Source organism: Pyrgilauda ruficollis, unplaced genomic scaffold (assembly GCF_017590135.1).
Source record: "Pyrgilauda ruficollis isolate IOZ18807 unplaced genomic scaffold, ASM1759013v1 scaffold20, whole genome shotgun sequence".
Taxonomy (NCBI): domain Eukaryota; kingdom Metazoa; phylum Chordata; class Aves; order Passeriformes; family Passeridae; genus Pyrgilauda; species Pyrgilauda ruficollis.
In genome coordinates this window covers 4,501,817-4,517,143 of record NW_024519207.1, presented here as the reverse complement: position 1 = coordinate 4,517,143, position 15,327 = coordinate 4,501,817, and the positions used below count along the sequence as shown (strand labels likewise).

Genomic DNA, 15,327 nt, shown 5'->3' with positions numbered 1-15,327 from the left:
AAAGTCATCTGCTGTATGATTGAGGGTCAGATTAAATGCTCCTCAGAGGGAAAGTGCAAACAATTGAAGGTGAGGAGGCTGTGCCAGGGCAGGGAGCTCTTGACTCCAATGTCCTAGGCTTGCTTTCATCACTCAGCCAATGGGACATGAAAAATGCAAATCAATTATGTAACTAATAATTGTGGAAGTTGACAAGGGAAAAAGCTAACCCTCCAGTGGTTACAGCTAGCAACAAAATGACAAGGCAGTTTGAACAATACCTGTAGCCAGCTGTGTCTCTCCACTAACTATTCATTTAAGCAGTAGGAGACTTGGCAGACCTGTCTTCACCACTATAGAGACCAGAAGTGAAATGATTTTCCATTTTAAGCAGCAAATAGCAAAACAGGAATAAATGCAAAAAGAGCAGATCTCCCCAGTAAAATGGTATGAGGGCTGTCTTCTTTTGCTTTAAAAAAAAAAAAAAATCCAAAAGAAGTGTGAGGAAATTTAGGAGCAATAAGCTTAGGGGTCTGGGAATTAATTAATTAAACTGTAGCCCTGCACAGCCCCTTGGAAATGAACTGGTGCTTAGATAAAACTGTTGTCAGACTGTGTAATCAGTAGCACATGTGGAAAGATGCTGAGCACCTCAGTCAGTGATGGTATGACGCAGATGCCAGCTTCAAGGCAGCTTGCCAAAAGTAGTCCACTGTCTGTTGACAAAAGCATTACGTACCTCATACGTAGTATGAATTGGGTTGAGAATACAACAGAAGACGTTATTCAGAGAACCCATGCAAAGTCACCAGCAGTAACAAGAGCTAACCTGAATTCTTCTATATTCAGAAGTACACAGTTGGGAACTAGCATCTAGGTTGTTAAGAAACTAAGAAATGTGATTGGGTGCAAGATATAACATGTGAGCAGGAACTGATTTTCATCAGAGGTAATAAAACCCATCTGCCTACAGAAGGAGCTGCCCAACTCAAGATCAGAGTGGAGTTAAAGTTCTTCTTAAAAGGAGGCAGAAATTTGAGAAGTCAGAAAACTGAAGCGGCTGCACCGAAGTGCAAAATCACTGGTTAGAATCAGTCCAAATGATCTCTGTGCAAAAAGAAATAAAGAAACCATTCAAAGTTTATCTGAATTAAGATCATGCTTATATCTACTTGCTGTAGATATAAAACCTGTAAAGTACTAGCCAGGTACTAAGAGTTTCAGAAGGGGGTTAGAAAGTGAATACTATTTCTGAGGTGGGACTTTGTAGCTAGGTTCTGTGAAGTCTACCTGCAAAGACGACTTTGCAACACTGTGATTAGAGCACCAGCTTTGTAGGCTACCCATCCTTTAACAACTGAAATGTAACATTTGTGGGAAGTCTGTAATACACTCAGATTGCTTTAGAGAGCTGTTTTCATTGTATGAAGTACTTGCAGCATACCAGAACCCAAATTTTGGATTCCTTATGCTTTATTGAGGATTGCATGCAAAGCAACATCCAGCTTCTTAATTAGGGCTGAGCGGGTGTCACCCCCATTCTCCACCAGCCAGTAAGCTTAAATAAAGGTTCTCAGCCTCCAGCCTTGCCCTGAGATTGGCGCGGGGAGCAATCCCGCAGGGATTTTGCCCTTTCCGGGGCAAGGCATGCCATCCGCCTGCGAGGCAGCCGACTGACAGCGGCAGCAGGGCTGCACCGTGGGGGTAGGTCCCTACAAGCACTCCTGGCAGCTCTTCAGTCAGAAACAGAAAGCACCGAGTTGCCAGAACACTCTGCCTTTAGGGGCAGCAAAAGAGCTGATTCCAACTATTTCACAGGAAGCCCTGGGCTCCGGACCAGACTACTTCTGGTTCTCATCCAGTCTCCACGCACTGGTCACTGCCACCCGTACAGGGGCTGAGAGAGACCTGCCCTTTTGGATAGCCCCCTTCCTTCTGGTCACTGGATGTGTGTTAACAAAGCGATGTAAAGCATACATACTGAATCCACAATTTCTGCCCTGGTAATGCAAAGAAACATAGTTAGAATGGCACAGAACTGTGTAATACTACTATGACTGCTGAATCAGCCGTGTAACTGTTCTGCCAAAAATACTGAAGAGGGTATTTTAAAGAGCAAAGTAGCTATTTAAGCCCACCCTGCCCCTTTCTGTTCCTCCACACAGCAGGTAGATAAATGTTCCTGTGCCGCCTCAGGAAAGCTCATCCCGGGTATTGCTGCGGTGTCGCTGGCGCTCATAGGATCGTAAACCGAGGGGCAAAATCAGTGTCCTTATAGATAATGGTGAGGAAAAACTCTAAGGGGCGAGTGACCTGCTCGTTAACGGGGGAGAGCTGAAACACCCGACACAGGCGCTCCATTCTCCGGGGGCAGGAATGCTAATGGAAAATGCCGCCCTGCCCCGCCAGCCCAGCAGCCCTCCAAGGCCAGCGCGGGGGGAGACCTCTGACTGCAAGGTCAGCGTGGTTAATCTTTTCCCGGGATAATTACAGCCGGCTCGGCGCCCCCTTCAAACCGACTGCGGCTTTGCATCCTCCCCTTCCACACCCCGCTCCTGGCTCGGCCCCTCGGGCCAGCCCGTCCCGGGGCGGAGCCCCGCGTTCCCCAAAAGCCGCCGCGGCCGCGGGGAGCAGCGCTGGGATTTGGGAGCGGCGGGGTCGGCACGGCAGGACGCGGGGCTCGGGCAGGGCTCAGTGGTGAGTGGGGAGGTAGCGGCTGCTGCCGCCCTCAGGTCTTGGAGGGTGGGAGACCAGTTTTCGTGTGTCGTAGTAGTAGTTGTTGCCACCCTAGACCCGAATACGCTTTAAATAGTTAAAACTGCTATAATCTCCAGTGTTCTGTGTGCTTAATACGCTAGTGATGTTTTAAACCAATATGTAATTCCATGTGGGACTTTTCAAACCTGTTCCCCGTCGGGGAAATATCGAGTTATTTAAGTGATACGTTCTTTCATGGAACCCGGGCTTTTGGGTTTAGTCCAGTCATGCTGTGGTTAAAAGAAAGAAACTTCTCTTCTGACCAGCGCAGAAAGTGTGTGAATGAATCTCTGTATTAATTCAACCCAATGTCCTTTAGGGTCGAGTATCCCCTCTGTCATCGTTGATGTTCAGGGTATGGCAATGTGTATTTTGTAAAAGCATATCTTTCTCTTAAAAGTGGAGACCTTAATGTTTTCTATAATGATGGCTGGATTATCTTTTTAAGTAGTTTGCCACTCACTCAGCTGATACAGAATTGTTCTGAGGAGACACTTACTATTTTTATTGATATAGGGAAGAAGTTCTGACTAAGAAGCAAACCAAGAATTTGGAATATAAGCGGGAAATGAGACACCTGAGGTCATGGGGCGAAATTACTGGATGGTGTGTCTTTTTGATTTTTTTTTTCTTCCTGAGAAAAACTCTACCTCTTTGCTTTATCTTTTTCTTCTTCTTCATACTTCTTCCTAAAGTATGGAAATCTTGAAGAAGGGGGCTGGAGGTTAGAAGCTGAAAGATTCATATGGCTAGTTTAGCATACTGGCAGGAGATGAGACTTGAAAGCCTTTCAGATGTACGGATCTTGATCTTCACCTTGGGATCTGTCAAAGGAAGAGTGTGCTCTGACATTTTTACATTAGAATATCCTATTTATATATTAAAGCTTCAACTAGTATTTGTAAATCTGTGTACAAATTGAAAACTTTATTTGACCGTGCTCAGAATTGCATAGAAAAAGTGAGTAGCCTTCATTGCCTAGGTAGAGTGAAATATGAAATGAACAGAAAAAGGATCTATTTTTGTTTTATTAGTGTAGTATTTGTGACAGATGAAAACTTGTTTTAGTATGTTTGGGGGGCTTAACTGTCAGTTTTGATGAGTTTCTCAGGAGTAATTATCAGGTGTTTAGCAGATAGTGGGCAAACTGAGCTTGGCTTTGTCTCTGCTAATTAAATGATCTGCCATTAATCATGGCAGAACAGGATTATGAGGAACTTGGAGCTGGAACTGGCCTCCCTCTGATGAAGTGCCACATCCATGTGGCTCTCCCTTCTTCGTATTGAAATGCTGGCATTGTCTAGCCTGTGTGCCCAGACCTCTGTACTACACTCTTTCTGGCAGTGTAGTGGGGTGACCTTAGTTGCCTTGTCCTTTTTTTTTTTCTTTTTTTTTTTAAATGATGTTCTTTGCAACAGTCTAAAGAATAAAGATTTCTGTGCATGTAGGTGTTGAGTATGTGAAACAGTGTGATTTTTAGCTTCTTTCCCCAGTGTGTCAGAAGACCCAGGTAGCTCAATCATAAACTAAAGATGATTAAAGGAAAACTAGAGCTGCAGAACTGTGCAGGCCTGCTGAGTGTCTGCAGCTCTGAAAATTCATTTAGGTGCTGGGTTATTGACATTTCTGGAGGAAGTGACTAAAGAAAGTTCAGCTGTACAAAAGGCAGGGCTAAGTAATGGGTATATTTGTGATATTTTCCAGTTAGGCACTACAGGTAAAGCAGGGAAGAATAACAGGGAGTGTAAGTGCCAAGGGAAGTATTTTCAAGTACAGTTTCTCCCTAAAATTAATTGCCAAAAATAACTGTAGAATGCAATGTTTAGGGGGATAGCATAGAAAATGGGGAATTAAAACTATTTATATTTTGAGGAAGGGTATAAATAAGATGTTGAGAGACATACTTGCTTTTGGGAAGGGCAATCTTGTATTGGCTGGACTAGTTTGGTTTTGAAGTTCTTATCTCTTATCTAATTGGATTACTTTAACATCTTGCAAAGCATATACCAGAGTTAATTACAAAACTACTTTGTCAAATTCACTAATTGACAATTTTCATGTAACATTCACAAGAATGAATATTGTGAACACTGGCAGCAGAAATAGGTCTGAATTGAAGCAAAATGGTGTATGCACCCTTATTTTCTAAGTGTACCAGCTTAGGTCATGCTAAATAATGTTGGCAACTGAAAAAAAAAAAGGAAGTTCTGTAATGACTGCAGGATGTAGTCAAGACTAGTTCAGCTTAGTAAAAATCCTAGGATTCATTGCAGTGTTCCTTAACATTATGCCTGGGAGATAGCCTGCTTTAACCTTTCATGGTGAGGAGAGTGGTGGCCCAAATACATAACAGACACTGATTTGAGCCCTGATGCTTTTCTGTGATATTCCTCTCTTTCTTCTGATTGTCAAATGTATTAAATACGGTTTTTTGACTTTTTTTTTTTTTTTTCTCTTTACTCATGTTTGAAAGGCCCATTTTAATGGATGAGGCATGAAGTTTTTGCTAGGTATTAGCATGTATATTTATGACATGTACTTACAGTAGTGTTAAATATTCCTCTTTCATAGAAAGAGGAACCAATAATGCCAGCACTGAACTGGAAGCCCTTTATCTATGGAGGTTTAGCGTCAATCACTGCAGAATGTGGTAAGTGTTTGCTTTAACTGTTGACATGATTTTCTTTACTTGGACAGTCTCTATGTAAAACAAGTTTGGTTCCGTGCTGCCAGTGACACAGTGGTATATGGTGGTCTGCAGCACAGAGTTTTTTTGCTTAATGCTGACTGAAGAGTTGCTCTTATCTCTGTTGCAATGTCAGAACACTTGTGTCTGTAAACTCTCAGCCCTGGTGAGTCTTGTTTTCTACACATATTTTGCCTTATATTGTTTTATTATTTGGTGTTTGTTTGATCTGTTCCTAGACAGTGGTCATAAGTAGATACAGCTTCTGCTTTGCTGCTGTAGATTGGTTATGCTCTTAACTTGTAGATTTTTCTCTAGCTTTACTGTGTTGCAGTTTAAATAATCTTTTCCTGAATGTAAGTGGTTGCTTAGATTTGAACACTTAAATTCAATAGTGAGCAACACAGAATAATTGCTGTAGTGAGACAGCGCATCTGATGTTTTAGGCCTCCTCTAAAGTTAAACCTTAAATGTAGAGTTGTATTTGAAATGCATGTATATGAAAATAAAGGAAATCTGGACTGTCATTGTAGCGGGACGTGGTTGGGCATGTGGTGGGCTTGCATGAAAGGTCTGTCTAGTAAAGTAGAGGCAGTATCCAATTACACTTACTATTTTGTTTTCATAGAGTAGTTTGGGTTGGAAGGTCATCCAACCCCCCTGCTTTGGGCAGGGACATCTTCAATTAGATCAGGTTGCTCAAAGCCTTGTCCAATTTGACTTTGAATGGTTCCAGCGATGGGAAGGGTTTCTACTTAGGAAATTTGTACAAATTTGAGTTTGAAACCTGTCATTATTTGACTTGACTGAATATGGCAAATAATACCAAAAGCTTTTAAGGAAGACATACAATTCATGAAAGCTTTGCTTGTCTGGTAAGACTTATTTAAACAGATGTAGTTAATCCTGGCTCCTGTTAGTACTTAGGTGAGTATGGAATATTGAGGTGGTCCTGTTCCTGGATGGATACAGTTTCTGAATCCTTTCATAAGGGAAGCATGGAGAATAGGAATTGAACATAACATAGCAGTAGGTTACAGGAAAGCAGTAACAGAAATAGGTACTGCTGCTATTTCTTTTTCAGACAGTAGGCCAGAATCTGTATAGTGTGTTCTACAGAATTTATTTGCTTTCAGTGACATCCTTTTCAATGGTGTTGGTAGAATACACATGCAAACTCAGTGCTTGATTGGGATTGCAAAGTCCTGTTCAGCGTGGCTGCTTACAACCAGGCAATGCTGTGTTGCCTGAAAATATAGTGAATGTGAACACAGGAGGTAGGCAGGGCCTCTGACAGACCTTTAGAAGAAGCAAGGTGATAGAATGTGAATCACTTCTTTAAAAGAAAGTCTTGGTAAGAAAAGCTTCTTTCCCATGGGCGCATTTTCATATATTATGATATATAATAAATGTTGCTGTTTCTTGTATGATATTCTCTGTTGTCTTTGGTTAGGTAGGTACTTCATTAATTTTCTCACTCATTTTCCTTTAAGGTACTTTCCCCATTGATCTGACCAAAACACGTCTCCAGGTTCAAGGTCAAGTTAATGATGCCAAATATAAAGAGATCCGCTACCGTGGAATGCTGCATGCACTGGTCAGAATATGCAGAGAAGAAGGGTTGAAAGCCTTATACTCTGGGTAAGGTTAACTGAGTTGCAGAAATGGCTTATGAACAGTCTATTGATAAAAGTATAAGCCCACTGTATGAGAATTTTTGGGCTTCAGGATTGCAAGGTATTTGGCTAGCCTTAATCTGGAAGCTGGAAGACCCAGCTTTGATATCTTCAGTGCTGCACACTGCCATAGCATTTCATTTAAAAAAAAAACCAAACAAACTCAAACAAAACCTACATGAAACAAAATACCTAAGCATAAGTTTATTCTCTACAGTGCTGCTATGGTTGTTTCATCCCTCCAGAATTAAAATTGGATTTTCCTTTTTCTATAAATGAGCATGCTTTTCTTCAAAACATGCAGGATGGTGGGGGAACTACATTTCAAACAAGACTGCCAGCTATTTTATAGATTACAAATTGAAGCATGGTCTAATAGTAATAACCTCTTTACAGTTCATTCATGTTCTTGCAGGCTGTATTTTAAAAAACCCCAAAACCTAAAAAGCTCCAAAGCTTCTTTTGTTTATAGTGATTAAATGAGCAAACCTTTCTTTGCTAGACATCTCTGCACTAGGAAGAATTTTCTGATGAGTTTGAGACTTTGAGCATAAACATTATTGTTCCTTGTTTTTACAGGATTGCACCTGCAATGCTACGACAAGCTTCATATGGAACTATAAAAATAGGCACTTACCAGAGCTTAAAAAGAATGTTTGTTGAGCATCCAGAAGGTGAGTGGTCATTTGCTATTTAACTGAGGACTGATGTGCTTGAAGCCAATTCCATTTCGCATCTTACTGTAGCATTTCAACAAGTCTACCAAGAAGACATTCCTTACACCTAACAACAGTTAGAGCAAAGTTAGTCAGCAAGGGTAACTCATCAGAGCAGGTTTTATGGCTTCTGTAACTGGCTCTCTCTGGTCAAATGAGGGGAGGCATCATCCTGTCCTAATGCATCTTAAGTTTTGTAAATCTGCATCTAAAATCTCTGTTTGTGAAATAGATGAAACCCTCATGATGAATGTTCTGTGTGGCGTTCTTTCGGGAGTAATCTCGTCATCTATTGCCAACCCTACAGATGTCTTAAAGGTAATTATGTAGAGCTTGTCTTTTAGTTTTAGTTCTCTCCTGAAGTAAAAACAGTCTCCTGATGAATATAGGATTTGTTTTGTAACCCTATTTGTTCTCATCTCCTAACTTCTAAAGAATCAGTAACATCCTGAGTTCTTGGAACCTCCTTGGGGTCTATACTAATTGTTTGGAAGTATACATGAGGAAGGTGAAGGCTGGGGAGGTAGTTATATCCACATACTTTTGAGTGTGGGGGAGAAAAACTTTGATGCTGTGGTGTTTGTGTGGAAGCCACACTGCATATTTCATCTGTACTTCTTGGTAACACTGTTACACTTGGATGTTGCTGGAGCTCAAAATAGGTGAAGATCAGTTCAGAGGCAAGAGTTCCAGTGAATGCTACTTGTGCCATATGATTCCTTAATACTGTAGAGAGGCTTTGCAAACCTGTGTTCCAAGGAAATGGCATTCCAGCCTCAGTCATTTAAAGTGAATTAGTGAAACAACCACCTCTTTAAGAATCTGTTAGCTTAATCATAGTTACTTGAAAGGGTTGATGGGTTTATCTTATAAAAGTGGAGCTTGTGACTTACAAAGCTGCTCCTAATGAAAAGGAAGTCAAGAAAACTCCGTTTTTCTGAAACTACTAAAAAGCTTAGTCCTTCATAGTGCTGGTGTGGTTATGTAGTAGCATTTCAAACATAAGCTTGTATTTCAAGTGTAGCTTCAATTAGTTACTTCCTAAAATTATATCCACTTACCAAGTCACTTGTTGACAACTTGTATATGAAAGTTACCTTGACAGGCTCCTAAGGATGATTTTATAAATCTACAGGGTTGAAGACCATGGTTCTCAGTAGCTGAAACATAAATCTGTTTAACCTTTCATTTCAACATGTTCCTGTGAGAACACTGTAAAGGATATCCTGCAGAACCCATCTGCCATTCTTATCTAAATGGAGCAGCATACCCATACAGAAATAGAAGTGACTCAATGCAGCTAAGAATTCTACCACATACTTCTTCAAAATTAGCAGCTGCATTTGGATAGTTAAGGCAAAGGATTGCACTATAGTTGTGATAATGTCAGCTCTTGCTTTTATACTTAAAGAGAAATTTACTACTTGCAGTTGTATCTTAATAATTGAATCTAGTTTTATTATTTTTTTCTGTTGTATTTATTTTTTAATTGTATCTTCTAATGAATCTCAGATCAGAATGCAAGCTCAAGGTAGAACAATTCAAGGAGGAATGATGGGCAACTTCATAGAGATCTACCAAAAGGAAGGCACTAAAGGATTATGGAAGGCAAGTTTTTTGGTTTTTTTTAACTGTATCTTACACTTCAACTACACTTCCTTGTTCAACTGAATGTCATGTATTCCTACAGTGTTCTCAGCAGAAATGTGGAGGGTGTAATGTCTGTCATTTGCCATGACTGCTTCACTGCTGATGTCTCAGTGCTTTTTGGTGAAGGGTTACAGCCAGCCTTGTGTGCTGTAATTAGCTGCCACTAGGAAGAGGGAGGACAAATGTAGGGTTCAATTAGGGTGACTGGCTCTAGGAACAGTTCAATAACCCTTTGCATGACAACTCTCAATCTGTATGCTACGTCTGTTTTAAAAAAACATATGCTAAAGAACATTTGGAAGTGAAGGAGCTGCTGAGCATCCATCCCTTCTAGCTCAGGAACTCTCATATTCAGTCATACAGGTCGTCTCTTGGGCCAGTTATAGTCAATGACTGTGTAACAACTGAAAAGCCAAAACGGATAATTGATTTGAAACAGCTGGAAAATAGGAATGTTTTTGTATTAGCATGCTTTTCTCACAAAGTTTCTTGAGGATGAACAGAAAACTGGAGAGCCTTACCTTTGTCAGTTTCTCAGCTAGCAGGAAAAGAACACTGGTTTTGAGGTTTTAGCTGACTGTTGATGCAAGAATTGATGTTAAGCAGAGGTAGAAAATAACTTAAAGGATCTGAAGTTGCCATTCTGTGTGGAGAAGTGATGTATGTTATTTCAGATTTGTGGTTTTGGAGCACATTTGTACTAATTAGCCTTATTTGAATTTGCAATGTTCTTGACGCATTTGTGGTGTTTTGCTTTGTATTATAAGAGCTTGGCATTTCTAACAGTGCACAAAGGTTGACTTTAAACTTCAACTATATAATTTCTTTTGCTAGGGAGTATCATTGACAGCACAGAGAGCTGCTATTGTTGTTGGAGTAGAGCTGCCAGTGTATGACCTTACCAAGAAGCACATAATTATGTCTGGACATATGGGAGATACAGTATATACTCACTTCCTGTAAGTTTGTGTAACTGGTTGTATAGCTCATGAGTAATTAGTTCTTGCTACAGGGGAAAGGAGTATTGAGATTTTATCATCTGTCTAGATGTGTACATATACTTCTGATGTGTTTACAATTTTTAGTCTAATGGCATCTCAAATGGTAGCATGGAAGCTAATTTTATTTAGCATTTGCAAATTAGCTTTCTTTTGCAATGTGGAAATTTGTTTTGTGGGTGGTATGAATCATTCAACTCTGCAAATTGAGGTTAGAAGAAATTTACAGTCAAATATTATTCCCTGGGGCACAAACATCTTTCCAAGCATAATGTGTATAAGGGCTGTATAACAAATTTTCAAAATTATGTTTTTATAGTAAATGAAAAGTAACTTTTCACATCCATTAGCTGATTTAAATTTTTTAGTAAAAGTATTAAACAGTCATTATTACTGTGTGTTTCGTGGGAAGAGGAATTTCTTGTACATCTGTATGGTAGATCAGGTTGCATTAAACCCTTCTTTTACTAGATCCAGTTTTCTTTGTGGGTTAGCTGGAGCCCTTGCATCCAACCCAGTTGATGTTGTAAGAACACGCATGATGAATCAGAAAAGCCAAAACCATGGGGGACACTCAGCCTACAAGGGCACTTTGGATTGCTTGTTACAGGTAAGTAGTTCAGGTATCATCATAAATAGAAACTGCTGCCACCAAGCAATGGTTTTGCTGTGGAACTCAAAATTGTTCTGTTTTGCCTAGTAACTTAGACATGCTTTTTGCCATAATGTTTATAAGTACTATGTTGTCAGTAATGCACTCAAGTGTGAAAAGTATCTACTGTCTTGACAGAAAGGCAGGAAGGAAGTTAGTGTCTGCTGCAGAACCTTACTTTCTTTGGGTGCTTGAATGAGGAGAGGAAGGCTCTCAGCAGCAATCTCTCTTGTTCAACTTCATACTATGTCAGGCTGACAGGAAATTAAAATCTCATAGGTCAGCCCTTGAAGGACAAGATCTTCTGAAACAGATGGTTTTCTGTGTTGCTTACTGCATAATGGAAAGCCTAGTACAGCCAGAGGCAAGGTCAGCCTCTGATTTTGATTACTTTGATTTGGTTCCTGGAGTCTCTAACTTTGGTATGAGGTGGGACCATGATGGACTTGTACATGGAGAAGAATGGATAGTAAGCTGTTGCTGTCCAGCTGTTGATTGAACAGTCCAAGTCACGTTGTCCAGGGAAATTTGAGCTCCATAAAGCAAACTGAAATATTTCCAGGGGCTGCCAAATGTTAGCTACAGGTTTACATGCAGCAAATTTCAAGGGGCTGTCAAATGTCAACTGCAAGTTTACATCTAATGAAATGTATTTCTTTGTCCTGTCAGACAATAAATTAAGGTTACAGGAACTAAGCCACCCCCTTGTCTGGTACAGTCTTGTTAGCTGAGATGCTGTCTGGATTTCTCACTAAAAAAAGAATTACATAAGTGTGGTTTTTTTTTTTTTTTTTTTTTTTTTTTTTCTCTCCTAGACATGGAAGAATGAAGGCTTTTTTGCTCTGTATAAAGGCTTTTGGCCAAACTGGCTAAGACTTGGTCCTTGGAATATCATTGTATCCTTTCCATAGGTGTGCAAAATGACTAAGTTAGCCATACAACATCAAGTATTGTTTTTTTACAGAATTAGTCAGCGTGGGAAGTGTCATATCAGCACAGATATTCCCTTTTTTATGAATGGAAAATTGTGCAGTTTACATGTTTTTTTTTTTAGCCAACTGCTTCCAGTCAGATTGAATTTGATTCACACACAGTCAACACTAAAATATGATCTTGCAAAATAATTTTCTGTTCTTCCAGTTTCATACCTGCCCATTTTCTTTGTTATAGCCTAGTTTTAATCATAGTTGACCAGGTGAATTAGGAATGGGGGCTATTTCCAGAACTGGGGAAACTGTTGGCAGTTACTGATGCAATCTTTTTGTTTATCTTAGTCTCACAATTTTGGCTTTGTTTCAGAAGCCAGCTGATCAGAGCCCTGGGAAGTGGGTCGGTAGAAATGTTTCTTACAATAAACAAACCTTCTTTAGCCCATCAAAGCTAAGTGTTTAAAGACTCTTAAAGGCTTTTGCAGTATTTTTGTGGCAGCTTTTGCAGGACTGCCTCCACAGTCCTGGGTTTAAGATCCTGAGGAAGATGGATGGGAAAGTATTTTGTATCACTAGCCGTTAAGCAAGTTTCATTGTTCTGCCTAGTATTGTGTAAAAATGTGACCAACCTGCAGCATGGCAAAGGAAGGAACAAGGAGTGGAACACAGCTGCACACAGATGCAGCTAACCTTCAGTAGTGAAGTGACCAGTTTTAACTGCATGAACAGGAAACAATTTTCCTTAATCATCTGTGCCAGTTCTTTCTGACATATGAGCAGCTGAAGAAATTGGATGCCTGACATGCTGAGCTGTGTACAGAGCTCTCTTAATGTACTGAGTTTAGAGCAATGTGCAAGTTGTCTTGAGTGCTTGCTCTTTATTGTCTGAGCTGCTGGCCAAAGGAAGAGATCACTGCAAGATTGAATGAGAAGAACCTGGAAGGGATTTCAAGGCAAACTGGCTCCTGTAACCATGGTTTGTGCACGTGATTCAGTGGCTGATGTGCACTGTTTTTCAGACTGAACCAAACATGGTGGAATACCTTCTGTCAACTGTTTCAATGTTCTTGAATGTAAAGATCCACAATGCAACTTTGTGCATCTGAGTCTCAAAGCAGAGTGTTGTATAAGAGTCAAAGGAAAGGGTTTTTTTCTTCTGTATTTCCATAAAGGAAGGAAAAGAAAAATATTTCTGTAAAGGAAGAAAGTATTTCTGTAAGGGAAGAGAAGCAGAACTGAGGAGTTGGGCTTTTCCTGCTTTCATAGCTTAAAGCTTCCAGTTAACTGGAAGTGTCACAAGACATCTTTGCTAGCTTTAAGGTTGGCAAAATAACTACTGCAGTATAAAATCTGTTTCTGGTTTTGAAGCTTTCTGATGTTCTAAGTCCTGAGATGTCTGCATAATTTTCTGGGAATAATCTAGCTTCATTAGCAAGTGTGGTTGCTACAGTTGACAGTTTTACATAGCTTGAAGAAAGCTTCTTTTTTTCTTCCATGTATAATTCTTGATTTCAGTATAAGTGCTTCTTAAACATATTCATATGGAAATTGCTAGTAGGAATGAAGTTCAAACAAGTTCATGCCCATCTCCTGATCTTGCAGAGAAACTTTCCATGCCTCTTCCCATCCTTGGGAAGAACTACTGGTTACTGTCAGTTTTACAGAGCAGTTTTTTACTGAGCAGTCAGGCTCTGTCATGTGGGCGCCTATTTGACAAGAACCAACCCCTCCAAAAGTAAATCTGCTATAAAGACTGCTTTCCTCCTTTAAAAAGACCCCCAAGTCCAGAACTAGTGGATGTTTTCATATACCAAAGATGCTCAAGTTGCTGTTACATGCAAGGAAACGCTTGATGTAGAAATCAACCAAAGTTTCTATAAGCATTACCTTTAGGCTTAAAGGTATATCAAAACTTCAGGGCCATTAACTCAACAGTTACATCAAGCTTCTGAAGTGCTGTTGTTGAATTCCAGGAGAAAGGAGTGTGTGAGATGCAAATTGTAGGATGGATCTTCTGTGTTTACAGAGGGCAGCAAAGCAGGATCCATAGCTTTGGATTTCTGTGGCCTTGTGTTAATATTTTCCACATTTTTCATAGAATCATGCATTCCACTTAAAGAAGTTTCATTGCGATATCAAAATTGCTGTAATCACTTAAAATTACTAATTTTGAATTCACAAATAGAATTTTTAAATGCACAAGGCACTTTCTTTCCTAAGGTAAAACTTTTTCTATATATAGGGGTATGCTGATGTGCAGTGTTTCCCCTTAAAACGGTTTCTGTGCTTTAATAAAAAGAAGTGTAAATATTTTTGTATGCTGTGTAAGTAAAGTATATGTTTTTCAAGCATATTAAAAGCATTAAAATGTAAAGTGTGGTGACTTAGAGCTGCTTTCAGTTTTGAAGTTTCTAATACTTCAGTAAGTTTGCCAGTTTGGAGTGACAGTAACTGCACTGTACCAGTTAGTCTGTGGGGAAGCTGCAGAGGTACAGCTGGACAAGATGGATTGGAATTGGCTGCTCAGTCCCAAAGGCAACAAAACAGTGAAACAGTAGTTGAGGATCTCAGCTGGAGCTGTGAGCCAGAGTGTGCCCAGGTGGCCAAGAAGCCAATGGCATCCTGGCCTGGATCAGCAAGTGTGGCCAGCAGGACCAGGGCAGGGATTGTCCCCTGTGCCTGGCACTGGTGAAGCTGTGTTTCAAGTGCTCTGTCCCATTCTGGGCCCCACAGTTCGGGAAGGACGTTGAGGCGCTGGAGTGTGTCTGGGAAAGGGCTGGGGAAGGGTCCGGAGCACAAGCCCTGGGAGGAGGAGCTGGGAGAGCTGGGGCTGTTCAAGCTGGTTTGGAAAAGGAGGCTCAGGAGGGACTTTACCACTCCTAGAACTGCCTGAAAGGAGGGTGTGGCCGGGTGGGATTGGTCTCTTCCCCCTGGAAACCAGCGACAGGACAAGAGGCCAAAGCCTCAAGCTGAACCAGGGGAGGGTTGCGTTGGACATCAGGGGCAGCGTCTTCTCAGAAAGAGTGGAGTCACCGTCGCTGGAGGTATTTAAGGAATGACTGGACGTGGCACTCAGTGCCACGGTCGAGCTGACACGGTGCTGTTTGGTCACAGGTTGTCCCGGGCGATCCCAGGTCTTTCCCAGGCCAGTCTGTGGTCCTGTGGATCCTCCCATGCGCCAGGGGGCGCCATCCCGCCCGGCCGCCTCTCGTGACGCGCTTCTCTGCCCCGTGCCCATGACGCCGCTGCCACGCGACACGGCGCGGCGCGCTCCGAGCCTCCCC

The 15,327-nt window shown here is 41.0% G+C and overlaps 1 protein-coding gene across 2 annotated transcripts; it reads left to right on the top strand.

Moving 5' to 3' along the window:
* The first annotated feature begins 2,575 nt into the window (after positions 1-2,575).
* On the top strand, positions 2,576-14,412 carry SLC25A30 (solute carrier family 25 member 30). 2 transcript variants are annotated; one of them, XM_041467085.1, is made up of 11 exons: positions 2,576-2,676; positions 3,253-3,342; positions 5,308-5,386; positions 6,916-7,063; positions 7,678-7,772; positions 8,047-8,132; positions 9,327-9,422; positions 10,299-10,423; positions 10,934-11,072; positions 11,930-12,010; positions 12,803-14,412. In XM_041467085.1, the coding sequence occupies exons 2-11, from the start codon at positions 3,322-3,324 to the stop codon at positions 12,842-12,844; spliced, it is 912 nt and encodes a 303-aa protein (XP_041323019.1). In that variant the 5' UTR covers positions 2,576-2,676; positions 3,253-3,321; the 3' UTR covers positions 12,845-14,412. The 2 variants fall into 2 exon arrangements, with proteins under 2 accessions (XP_041323019.1, XP_041323020.1); XM_041467086.1 differs by lacking the exon at positions 3,253-3,342 and having other exon boundaries at positions 2,608-2,676.
* Positions 14,413-15,327: the final 915 nt, after the last annotated feature.